The 12,172-nt window shown below is 48.7% G+C and overlaps 1 protein-coding gene across 2 annotated transcripts in view; it reads left to right on the forward strand.

The window, feature by feature from the left end:
- ZNF333 (zinc finger protein 333) overlaps positions 1-12,172 on the forward strand; it is a 23,405-nt gene continuing 11,233 nt past the window's right edge. For both annotated transcript variants that reach the window (XM_079115597.1, XM_079115598.1), the window contains exons 1-5: positions 1-271; positions 2,506-2,549; positions 3,891-4,014; positions 6,094-6,176; positions 9,672-9,759. In XM_079115597.1, the coding sequence (XP_078971723.1) occupies positions 2,547-2,549; positions 3,891-4,014; positions 6,094-6,176; positions 9,672-9,759 (298 nt within the window). In that variant the 5' untranslated portion in view covers positions 1-271; positions 2,506-2,546. The remainder of the gene's footprint in view (positions 272-2,505; positions 2,550-3,890; positions 4,015-6,093; positions 6,177-9,671; positions 9,760-12,172) is intronic.

Consider the following 12,172-nt stretch of genomic DNA (forward strand, 5'->3'; position numbering starts at 1 on the left):
CCACCCTCCTGGCCGTGTCGGACCCCACTCTGGAGTCTACTGTAACCCCTGTGGAAGGAAGTTAGAATTTCTCCTACGAGACTGAATGAGGAAGGAGTCAGGCATCCGCGGCTCCCTAAAACACCTCTGGCCTCGAGAGCCGAAGACCGGGGCACTTCCGTTCCCGGCTGCCCCGAGACCGGAAGCGGAACTGCGCGGCGGCGGCAGGCGTCTGCGGCCGTGCGGGACTGCGCGGCTCGCGGCGGTGGGAGTGTCTCCGGCCGGTCTGCAGGTGCGGCCCGGCCCCTCGGGAGGGCGGGGCGGGGAGGATGGTCTGCCTGGCGCTGGGAGGGGCCGCAGGGCCAAGGACAGCCCAGACCTGGCCGGAGGCACTTGCTTCTCGCGGTGGTCCTAGGGCCCGGATGAGGCCCGCGCAGCTCGGGCCTCGCCGCCCCTCGGCCCGCAGCTCGCTCCCGTCTGCTCAGGGTCTGGCAGGCGGGATTGTCATTCTGTCGAAAAGGATCCCCGTAGTACAGTCCAGGTCTGGCTGCTCAGGAATGTGCTGACGCCGGCCCTATCCCTCTCCTGTTCCCCCCAGATTTATAGGAAAAGTACATTAAGAGGACCTTTATCTGCCTCCCTTATGCAAGATAACTATGTATTACTAATTCAAGTTTTACAAGACATTTAATATTGTCTACTTTGGGCAACTGTAAAGTTAGGTCTGGTGTACGTGTGCAAATTGTTTGAGTGACTTGTCAAATGTATTTAAAAATCGAAGGGATGAATTAGGGGATTTATTTTGGCGACTGACAATTTGTGGTCCCTTAGCTTAATCTCTCTCTTTTTTAAAAAATTTTATTTTTATTGTAAACAAATGGGATACATCTTGTTTCTCTGTACATGAAGTAGAGGCATGTCATTTGTGTAATCATACATTTACATAGGGTAATAGTTTTTGATTCATTCTGTTATTTTTTTCCTTCCCCCCATCCCTCCCACCAGCTTAATATCTCTTATCTTCACTTCTTCGTTTCTTCTTTTCTAGTCCTTCTTTTCTAGTCCTGGGATTGGACCCCAGGGTGCACTTACTACCGAGCTACATCCCAAGCCCTTTTTTATTTTGACATTGGGACTCCCTAAGTTGCCATGACTGGACTCCAAATTGTGATCCTCCTGCCTCAGCCTCTGGAGTAGCTGGGATTACGGGTGCGGTTCACCAGGCTGGGATGTTCCTTCTTTCTTTTAAGTGAGTTTTTAATTTATGACTTTTGCTTTGGCTATGGCCATCAGCTTTTTATTTTTCCTTTTTTCCCCCTTTTTCCTCACTGTGAGATGAATGTATCTTAAGGAAAGTTATTTCTCAGTTTGTCACAAATGTTATTATAAAGGAAAAAGTAAGACTCTTCTTTTCAAGTGGGCAACAGTCCTTACCCCAAACTTGTGAACTATAAATCTTTAAAACATATGGGACTCCAGGAAAAAGATAAGTTCTGTTACCAGAAATTGAAACTGAGTTGGCCATAAGTGGGATGTCTTTCTTGATAATGGAAAGTAACTTCTACTGAGAAATGAGGAAAAATTAACCCACTGTGCCCAGATGAATCCAGGTTTTAAGGAGGGGAATGACCTGATTATGTTTGTGATTTAAACAAAACATTGGCTTTTGGGTTGAGTATGGAGTTTAGGACGGAGAAGAATGAATTCAGAGTTTATCTAGGTACTTCAGTAACTTCAGAAGTTACTGGATGGGAGAAAGGACTTGATGACTGTTAAAACAGAAAAGTTGAAATAATTGTGATACGTGTAGAAGGTGGGATTGAGAGAATTTGATGGATGATGTGTTTTGTGTGTCCCATGAGCAGGGCTCAGCAATCTGCGGCCCACAGGCAAAATCTAGTTCACTGCTGGCTTATACAAATCAAGTTTTATTGCAACCCATTTGTTTATATGTTGTCCATGGCTATTTTTGTGCTTTAAGCATATAGTTAAGTCGATATGACAGAGACCACATAGCTCATAAATCCTAAGACATTTGTGCTTAGACCTTTGCAAAAAGTTTGCAGACCCATAAACGTAGAATACTTAGTACACATCAAGCACTGTGCTGATGGCTGGATGTGGAGTCCTGAAAAGAGCGGGCACAGGTCTATCTATGCTTATCAGATAGCTGGAGAGAGACAGGCAAACTCACCTAAAGGAATAAATATTACAACTTGAAAGAGCAGGACAGGAAAAGTAGAGGGTGTTAGAGGTTATTTGAAGGAATATAAGAAGAAACATGATTCCTTCATGAGGTTCGAGGAGCCAGTAGGAATCCCCAAGGACTGTTGTCTGAAAGGTGGTTTGGGCCGCACCGTGTTGCTTATTGGGATAAATTCCCTACAAGGATTTTTAGCTTGCTGCCTTGCTGGAGGTCCACAAAAATGGAATAACCTGGCTCAAGCCCTGCTTGGTACCCTGCCTGCACCCTCGCCTCCCTTTGTATTTTTATTTTGTTTAACGTTAGTATCTCTTTTATTGCAGGGAGGACAGCTACTGAGATCTTGAACCCTGGAGCTGATGTCATGGTGAGGAAATTGGGGGAATCTGGATGTTTGAGGTGGGGCTGATAACCATGTATTCTGGACTCTATTTTCTCCCCACCCCAACTGAGGGAGAAGGGGGAGAGGGAGTGTGGAGCGCCCTCATTCCTGCCCCAGAGGACCTGGGGACCTCTCTTTATGCATGACCTCTAGAAGGAACTGTTATCGGAGGAGAGTCCCTCGCCCCCCAAGGCACTGTTTGCAGAGTGGGGACTCCTCCAGGACCATCCCTGCCATCCTTTGTGAGACTTACTGAGAATACATGTGGCCGTATAAATTTAATTTAAATTAGTAAAGATTCAATGAAATAAAGACTGCATTTCTCAGTCACCTAGCTACATTCCTCAAGGGCTCTGCAGCTGCACACGCTTTTTTGGAAAGTGCAGGCTGAACATTCCCATGATGACAGAGAGCACTAATGGACAGCACAGCTCTAGAGAATTTGGAGATGAGGAGGTCATGCAGTTTCTCAGATAAAATGGAAGCCTATTTTAACAAATATAAAAGATTATTAAATATTGGCAGTAGACCCCTTGTATCTGGAGACCCCTCAGATCCCCTGCAGAGCTGTGTTTGTGGTTTCAGTTACTCCGAGTCATCAGGAGAAAGGGTGATTACAGCACATCAAGAGATTTGGGGGAGGGAGTGGAAATAGGTCACATTTGCATAACTTTTACTATAGTAAATCGCTGTAATTTTTCTGTTACTGTTAATCTTTTGCTGTCCCTAATTTATAAATTAAACTTTTTTGTATCATGGGTATGTACAAAAAAGAAAGAACTTGTTGCAAATAGGTTTGGTGTTGTCTGTGGCGTTAGGCGTCATTGGGTCTTAGGGCGCATCCCCTGTAGATTAGAGGGGTACTGTACTCTAAGTATTGGGAGGGAGCCTAGGGACGTTACAGAAATTAAGATGTCAAACCCAAATTTGTGATGCCATAACTAAGAAGTCTAAGAAAACCCTATGAAGTTGGGATGAACAAGTTCTGCCATCACCGGTCAGCTGAATTACGGAGAGAGCCAAATTCACACTTCAGGATTTGTGCAAATGTGAAAGGAAAGTAAACATTTCACCTCGGTGGGCCATGTGGTCACTGCTGCAGATACTCAGTTCTGCCATAGTGGCATAGAAAGTCAGATGTGTTACAGATGGGTGTGTCTGGGTGCCAAAACAGTGTCCTCCTCATGCCTCCCAGAGTGACGGGAGGCCTCCAGGTGTAGAGAGAGCTCCCTGTTGCATGTCCTTGCATGGGTGTCTCACTTTTCTCCATGATAACCAGTTGTTGGGGGTGATCTCTGCTGACCCAGAACATGTGTGCTTTTTAAGGAGTCAGTCACCTTTGAGGATGCGGCCATGGGGCTCATGCAGGAGCAGGCATTGCTGGATGAGGTGCGGAAGGACCTGTGCAGACACGTGATACTGGACGACTGCCAGACCCTGACCTGCAGGGGTAAGGCCAGCAGCTCTCTGTTCCTGCTGCACATGTGCCAAATACTTCCTAAGTGTCTGCCCTGGGGACAAGCAGATGTGGTTTAGGCTTTGTGGGGTTTATTGTCTGCCGGCTTCCCTAGATTTACAAAGCTTCATTTGTTGCACTGGTTTCATTCTTTCTATAGCGTGGATGTCTGTGGGCCTCACTGAATTTGGCCCTGGAAAAGGGTTAAGAGAGTCTGTGCCTCAAGAGGCAGAGAGGAGGGGATTGTGATTTGGGTTAGTATTAGTCCGTTTTCTGTGCCGTTAGAAAACATTGAAGGCTAGATACTTTATAAAGAAGAGAGGTGTATTTAGCTCACATGTTTGGAGAACAGAAGTTCAAGATCTGGTGGCCCCATGGATTCAGCCTCTGGTGGATGACTCAGTGGTAAAAGTGCATGCAGATGCGATCACACAGTGAGACAGGAAACCACAGAGAATCAGGGCCAGGCTTGCTCTTTTTATAACAGTTCACTCTTATGGGATGGGAACTAATGGGGGTCCTGCGAGACTACACTAACCTTCTCTGAGAGCAGTGACCCCAGCAACCTACCCCCCACCCCCCAAATAGTGCCAATCCACTGAAGATGGATTGTCTGTCCAGTGCCTCAACCTTTGTGGGGGTGGGCACACCCAGACCATAGCCAGACCTCTGCAGGGTGCTGATGAAAGAGCTTTGCTGAGTGCACTAACAGGTGGGCATGGTCACTCTGCTGCCCGACGTCCTTGTCCACTTCACCATCTGAAGCCCATGTTGCTCTGAGCCGGGGTGAATTTGCTGCTCTCTGCAAGCTGGCGGCCCTCAGCTCTGCACCTCTTCAGGCGCAGGGACTCCCCCGTGTGAGCCCCAGCTGGCCTTCCTGTTGGGGCCAAGAGCAGAGCCAAGGGTGCATGGTGGTTCTACTCCCTTTCTTAGCCACACTTGTTGTTCAGTTCCTCTTGAAATTTAACATTCCCATGTGTGTTCTTTTCTTTTTTCTTCAAAACTGGAGATTGAACCTGGGACCTTGTGTGTGCCGGCAAGTGCTCTGCCACTGAGCTGTATCCCCAGTGCTATGTGTGTTCTGCAACTAGTTGCTTTTTACTTGTTTTTCTAATAACACCCCTTTTTTGGAATTATCAGTCTCAATCCTCATATAATCTCTTGCTAGGAAATCACCTTTCATTTCACCCTCAGATCTTTGACTGCTAAGTTCTTCACACAGACCTACTTATGGATGCCTTATTATTTTTTAGTATTCTTCCAAGTTTAGGCTGAGCATTAAAATAAAAAGCCTACAGATATATACACGTGTGTGTCTGTGTCTGTCTGTCTCTCTCTCCCCCCACCTCTCTCCTCCTCTGACCCTCTTTATCTAAGGGTTCTGCATCTGTAAATTCAACCAACCATAAATAGAAAATATTTGGAAAAAATTGCCTCTGTACTTTGGACACACAGCACATACAGATATACATGCAGACTTTTTTTCTTGTTATTACTTTCTAGGGTACAACTATTTACATTCTATTGGGTATTATTATCATTATTTTTGGTACCTGAGATTGAACCCAGGGCACTCAACCACTGAGCCACATTCCCAGCCTTTTTTGTATTTTATTTAGAGACAGGGTCTCATTGAGTTGCTTACTTAGGGCCTTACTAAGTCACTGAGCCTGGCTTTAAACTTTCGATTCTCCTGCCTCAGCCTCCTGAGTGCTGAGTTTACGGGCATGTGCCACTGGGCCCAGCTCTGTTGGATACTATAAATTTTCTGGCGCTGACCTAAAATCTTTGGGAGGATGTGTGTAGGTTCTATGCAAATACTGTATCATTTTGTACAAGGGATTTTATTAACTTTGGATTTTGGTATCCAAGGTTGGACCTGGAACCAACCCTTTGTGGACATGGGTGTGTGTATGTGTGTGTGTGTGTGTGTGTGTGTGTGTGTGTTTTATGTGTATATGTGTATGCTATATATGTATATATATAGATATAGATATAGATACGTAGGATTGACTATACTTTTCCATTTGTACACCATTTCTTTCTGAAAGTAATTTTTGCTATTCATTTTAGACTGGGGATCTCAGTGCAGATGTAAAGAGTCAGCGTCTCTGCAGGGTACACTGGAAGACATATCACTCAGTGACATGCAGATGGTAAGATTTCTGGGATTATCCCTAGCTCCCTATTGCAGAAAAGTTGAAGAGTCTGTGAACTGGAAAACCAGCATCAGAACCAGGGAGACCTTTGGGGCAGGGGAATCTCCTCAAAGGGGAGCCGTGTCAGAGGGGAGCTGTGACTTCTGAATTTGGGCAAATCCCAATTGTCTTCATTCTAGAAGTTTTTCCCAAGTACACATTTCCATCAGTGAGTCAGACATTGAGTGTGTACAATATGATTTACCTCTCTGTCTTTTTTAAAAATTTTGAATTTGTCCTTTTTAGTTACACATGACAGCAGAATGTGTTTTGACATATTGTACATACATGGTATGGTTTACTTCGCAACAATGATCAGAAAAATGTTGCCTGGTGTAGAAGCCCCATGAAAACCACGAATAGGAGAAAGCGCTGCCGTAGAGCAGACAGCATACTAGACTGAGGGAACGCGAGCTCTCGAAGCAAGGCCTGCCTGGAAGGTGCTGGAAATGTGCTCACTGCAGGGAGCATTGCTGGGTCCTGGCTGGGCAGCTGGGGAGCCCTTCGCTGTCACTCACCTCTTGCTGGGAGCAACCTCCACCTAGAGAGAAGGGGACCAATGAGCTTAACCAGGGCAGCAGGGAATCTGGGCAACATGTAACCTGGGTCTGATGAGAGAACAGGCAAAGGAGAGGCCACTTTGATTTTAAAGAATGTGGGCAGGTAGTTGGGGATTCTCTTCAGAATCCTTCCTGGAAGGTGCCCTTTCATGTGAGGGAGCGCTTAGAACTGGCCTTCATGTTACTGTGCATGGAAGAATGCACAGAGTCCCCTGGGTCCCCACTTGGGCTCTGAGTCCCTTCTTCCTCACATGGCAGGGGTTCCCATTTTTGGGAGTTGGCAAGAGTTGGGATTGGGTTTGGCTAGACTGAGCCCCAGAGCCTGGTCTCACTCCTCAGTAGTGTGCACTGCCTGTAGGATGCAAGGGGCTTCTGCTGTGTCAGAGCCCCAACCCAAGCTGGGCCCACTTGTCCCAGAGCCAGTGAGGTCCCTGGGATTCCTCAATCTGCACCCTGTCCCTTGGTCATGGGTCAGTGTCTTCATCAGAGTGCCAGAGACGTCCAGCCCTGTGGACAGGGTGGAATGGCCTGCGTTGTAGAGAACCATGCGTTCTTCCTTTGATGGGGAACCATCCAGAGCACAGAGAAGCCTCCACCCTGGACAGCCTGGTGTGGACTGCAGAGCAGCCAAAACCCTTGTCCCTGCCTGGCCATGACAGGTCCTGGGTAGTTGAGACCCTTCCCTCCCTGCATCCTGTTTTTCTCTGGTTTTTACTCTTATTTTGATTGAGAACATCCTCCAGTGGCTGCTTGGGAAAGGGTACATGGTTTTGAAAACTTGAGACCCCAGAATGTTTTATTTGAGCTGCTGGATTGAAGGGCCTCACTTGACGTGTTATTGCAGTAAGCCCCATTACAGAGCATTCTGCGTGTCCTTAAAGAGTCCTCAGTTAGTGCTTGCTGGATGAAGAAATGCATGGATAGGTGCAGGGGAAGACATCTGGGGCTCCATCACCACCTTGTCTGTGGGTCAGCGGATGGACCATGTGAGCGAAGGGGAGAATGAACAGTGACACCTGGGGATCCTGTCTAGTTTCTGTGGATTTTTTCCTTTGAGTACAGAGTTCTAGCACCTTCCAGGGATCTCTCTGCTGGCCCATCCCAGCAGGATCCTTCGTAGTGTGGGATGGGAGGGCTTCTGCTGCTTCAGAATCCCAGAAAACAGGCCGTCTCAGGGTATTCTGAGAGGGCAGAGGAGTTCCACCTAGGGACACGTGCTTAGAGAAGCTGAGCAGTGCATTCCTGGGGACGTGCAGCCTGTAAGTGGCAGGGCTGGCTTTGGAGCTGGGAGTGGAGTGTAGGCCTAACTGCAGAGACTGCAGCCTTCACCAGAAACTCTACAGCCTGAGGGTCACACAGCTGCTGCTGGGCTGAGGGTCCCGATGTTTCGACTGGCCCTTCTGGGCTCTTCAGTGTACCACTGAGCCTCATCCCAGTCAGCTGGCAGCTCTGTGGCCACTGTCTCCTGGGGAAGAGGGCTTCTGGCCAGGGACAGAGTTCTGGGGAAGGGGTGAGCTGCTGGACCCTGGGCCCTGCCGTTTTCCTCTGTCCTATCTTTCTGTGGCCTTTCCTTCTACCCCCACCCCTACTCTTTCCAAGATCTTGGAACCTATAGAAATGTGTAGGTTCCATGATCTGAGTTGGGCAAAGAGTGTCCAGGCTGTGAAGACCACTTGGCTCAGGTCCCTGCGTTTCCTTACTGAAGCAGAGAGAGCGTAGGAGAGGGACACTTCAAGCTGCATCCTGAGCACTGTCCTGGGCAGAGGGTCTTCCCCCACTTGCCCCTCCTCATCACTTCTCTTCAGGCACATGCTGCAAGGGCCTCCCACCTCCCAGCTGCCACCACGTCCTGCCAGCTTTACTTCCACCGTGTAACCCACCTCCAGGCCTCCTCCCATCCCCACTGCGGTCAGTCTACCTAGGGCCACCATCAGTTCTACAGCGAGGGACTGCTCCCAACAGGTTCCTGGGCCCTACCTTGGACACTGAGACCAGAGGGATCCCTTAAAAATGCAAGTTAGGCCAGACATCTTTCTTGAGGGAGCAACTGCCAGTAAAGAAGCATTCAAATCCTCTCCCACACGTTCTCTTTTGCTATAACCAATACTCGAGGCTCTGTACTCTGTTAAAAAAGGGTTGAAATGACTGAAAGTCCAAAATTGGGTGGTCCTATCTGTTTGGCCGCTGGCGAGGGCCTTATGGTAGATCATGTCATGGGGGAAGTGTGCGCCAGAGGGAGATCACATGATAAAACGGAAAACCAGAGAGAGGTTCATGGTCACACTTGCTCTTTTATGACAGTCCATTCTCTTAGGAGCTTACTGGGGACCCAGGAGAACTACATTACTCGCTTCCAAAGGCAACGCCCCGACAACCTGATTGCTTGCACTAAGTCCCACCTCTTAAAGGTCCCACTGCCTCCCGACAGCACCACGCTGAGCACTGAGCTTCCAACACATGTACCTTTGGGGGTAAACTGCACTCAGACCACAGCACCCATGACAGGTCTTCCTTCTGGGAACAACCTACTAACTGCCCCTCATCCACTGGTGTCCCCTCTGCACCTGCTCTCTGTCCCTCAACCTGCTGGCCATTCCCTGGAGAGTTCCCTGGAGCCCCTTTAGTTCCACTGTTTTCCTCATTGCAGGAAGTGGCTCAGAGGCTGCCTCTCTGATGGGGCACCCCTCTCCATCGCATTTTGGCGTCAACATCCTACCCCAGTGCTTAGCTCAGTGTCTGGGATTAGGTGAATCCTGACAGGGTAAAGCACTGTGTCCCTCTCTCGTCATACATTCCCCAAGGCAGGCCCAACCACGGAAGCTCAGTTAGGGTGAACAGGTGTGAGCAGTTCCCCTGGCTGTGTGACTAATCTGTGACCTGTCCCTCTGTCCAGGGACTGAAGGTGGCCTTGCAGATTCAGAGGGTGGTGACGCCGGTGCCCACGCTGGGTCTCCCCATCCCATGGGTGGCCAGGGCTTCTGGTGAGTGAGTGATGTACAGCACGTGTGGCCGCAGGGCCTCAGTGTTCTGTGTTTTGTCCAGGACTTGTGACCCATCCCATCTTCATTTCCTGACTGTGGGCACTGCCGAGACACCAGAGGAGAGACAGTACAGCTGCCCTCATTATCTGACTGTTCAAGGGGAAAGGTACTTCTGAGATTGTGGGCTGGGACCCTTTCTTCTTTTTTTTCTGTTAAGAGATAGCAGGACCGTAATTATGCAAGGTCATGCGTGTTAATTATCTTGAGTTAGCCAGTCCACAATACGTGTGCATGTTTCAAAACATCAATACACCAGGAACACATATAATTTCTATTTCTCAGTTAAACAAATAAAAAAAAAAAACTAAAAGAGAGGGCTCAGATTTGTGAAGCATTGAATTATTTTTTATAACATAAAAAGTTACATTTTATTTCTGTGTAAGCAATTTATCAAGGGTACTTTGAACACCATTAAGTTCTTGACTATACAACGATGCTAATTTTGAAAATCATGATGAATTTTTAAATGAAGACCTATGTTTTAATGACTTGAGCTTTTAAAAATGAGATTAAAAGCCACATCTTCTGAGAAATGAATAAAGAAAATTAATTCAAGTAGATAAATAACATTTTAGCATTAATAGCAAGGTATTGGTTTCTTTCCATCTGCCTTTCAGTGAGAAAAATAAACTGTTACCAATATCATCCAGTCTTGTGTTTGGACAGGTTGCAATTCTGTGTTGCTCTTCAGTTTATCTGTGGTTAAGTCTTTTGGGCTGGGCTCCACCTCCTCCCCTCCCTCTCTCCTGCTTTCTTCCCTCCCTGGTTCTGGGGTGGAACCAGGGTTTCAAAGCACCCTACCACTGAAGGACACCCCGTCCTCCTTGTGACTTCTTTACAGGCCTGACTGTGGTCCTGTGGTGAGGTGGGAGCTGGGAAATGACTACAAAGAAAACACTGGCCCTTCACCCACAGAGCTCACAGTCTGGACGAGCCGAGGGGTTTTCAGTGAAGACCAGGATACAGTGGAAGCACATGCCACAGGACTTCATTTTGGGCACAGGGAGGAATTTTGGGAAAGACAGATATTTAAACTTAAACCACGGCTGGGGGTGGTGGTGTACACCTGCAGCTGCAGCTACTGGGGCAGGGGTTTGGGGGAGGTGGAGGTAGGAGGGCTGCCTGTGTCCAGAAGTTCGAGGCCAGCCAGAGAAACAGTGAGACCTCATCTCCCTCCAGAGTAATATAAAATAAACATAATAAAATCCAGTAAATAGAATCTTAGACCGGGGTTTCTCAACCACAGTCCTCCTGCTTTCAGTCCTACAAATTACCTTTGCATGATCCCAACATCCCTGGAATTTTAACCCATTCTAGCATCAACGCCAGTGCAAAATCTCATCTAAGTATCAGCTCAAAAAAGTCCCACATCTCATCAGCTAAATCCTCTAAATCAGGTATGAATGGAAGTCGAGGTGTGGTCCACGCCATCTGGACTTGTGAGATGGAAGACACATTGTCTGCTCCCCAGGTACAGTGCTGGAGCAGGCACAGGTGACTTCCTGCCCCAGAGGTGGCAAACCGAGGAACAATGGGATCATGGGTTCTGGCCAAATTCAAAGCCCCACAGGGCAAATTCTGGGATTTCCAGGCCCGAGGATAGTCTCCTGTGGCTCAAGGCTCTGTCCTCTGGAATTCATTTCACTTATGTTCCCTCAGATAAGTGGGGAGGGTCGAGCCACTGGTTGGGTACACAGCCTGGGTAGTAGTGAGCTTGGCGATAGGACCAGCGTCCAGAGGATGGATGAGACTGCCCACTGAGGCGCAGCACCGGGGGAGCTGGGAGGAATCTTTGACTGGGGTGCCACCAGCCTGATGGAGGAGACCATGAAGGAGGCCGGGGCGTGGTGACCAGAGCCCTGGAGAGTGGCTCGAGACGGGTGGGATGGCTGAGCCCCACCGAGGAGCAGGCCACCTGCCATCCTCGCTCAGTCAGTCCTTGGGGTCGGGGAGGTGAAGGAGTGGGTGCAGGGGTGTGATAGACCACCACAGGGAGTGAAAATGAAAAGCAGCCAGCAGGAAAGTGGGGTGTTGTGGCCCCGACTGTGTCCCCCCGAAAGAAGATACATTGGAGTCCTGGCCTCCAGCAGCTGGGCATGTGACCTCATTTGGAAACAGGGCCTTTGCAGATGTGATAAGATGAGGTCATGAGGGTGGGCCCAATGCAGTGTGACCAGCGTCCTAAGGAGGGAGAATATAAGATACCAAGTGAGGGCACAGGGAGAAGGCGTGCGAGGCTGAGGCGGCGGCGGCCACCAGAGGGCGCTCTGCAGGCCAGGGAGTACCAAGGTGCACAGAGCCACCAGAGGGGGAGGAGGCAAGGATTCCACCAGAACCTCAGGGGACTGGCCCT

This window comes from Sciurus vulgaris (genome assembly GCF_902686455.1).
Source record: "Sciurus vulgaris genome assembly, chromosome: 16".
NCBI classification, from domain to species: Eukaryota; Metazoa; Chordata; class Mammalia; order Rodentia; family Sciuridae; genus Sciurus; species Sciurus vulgaris.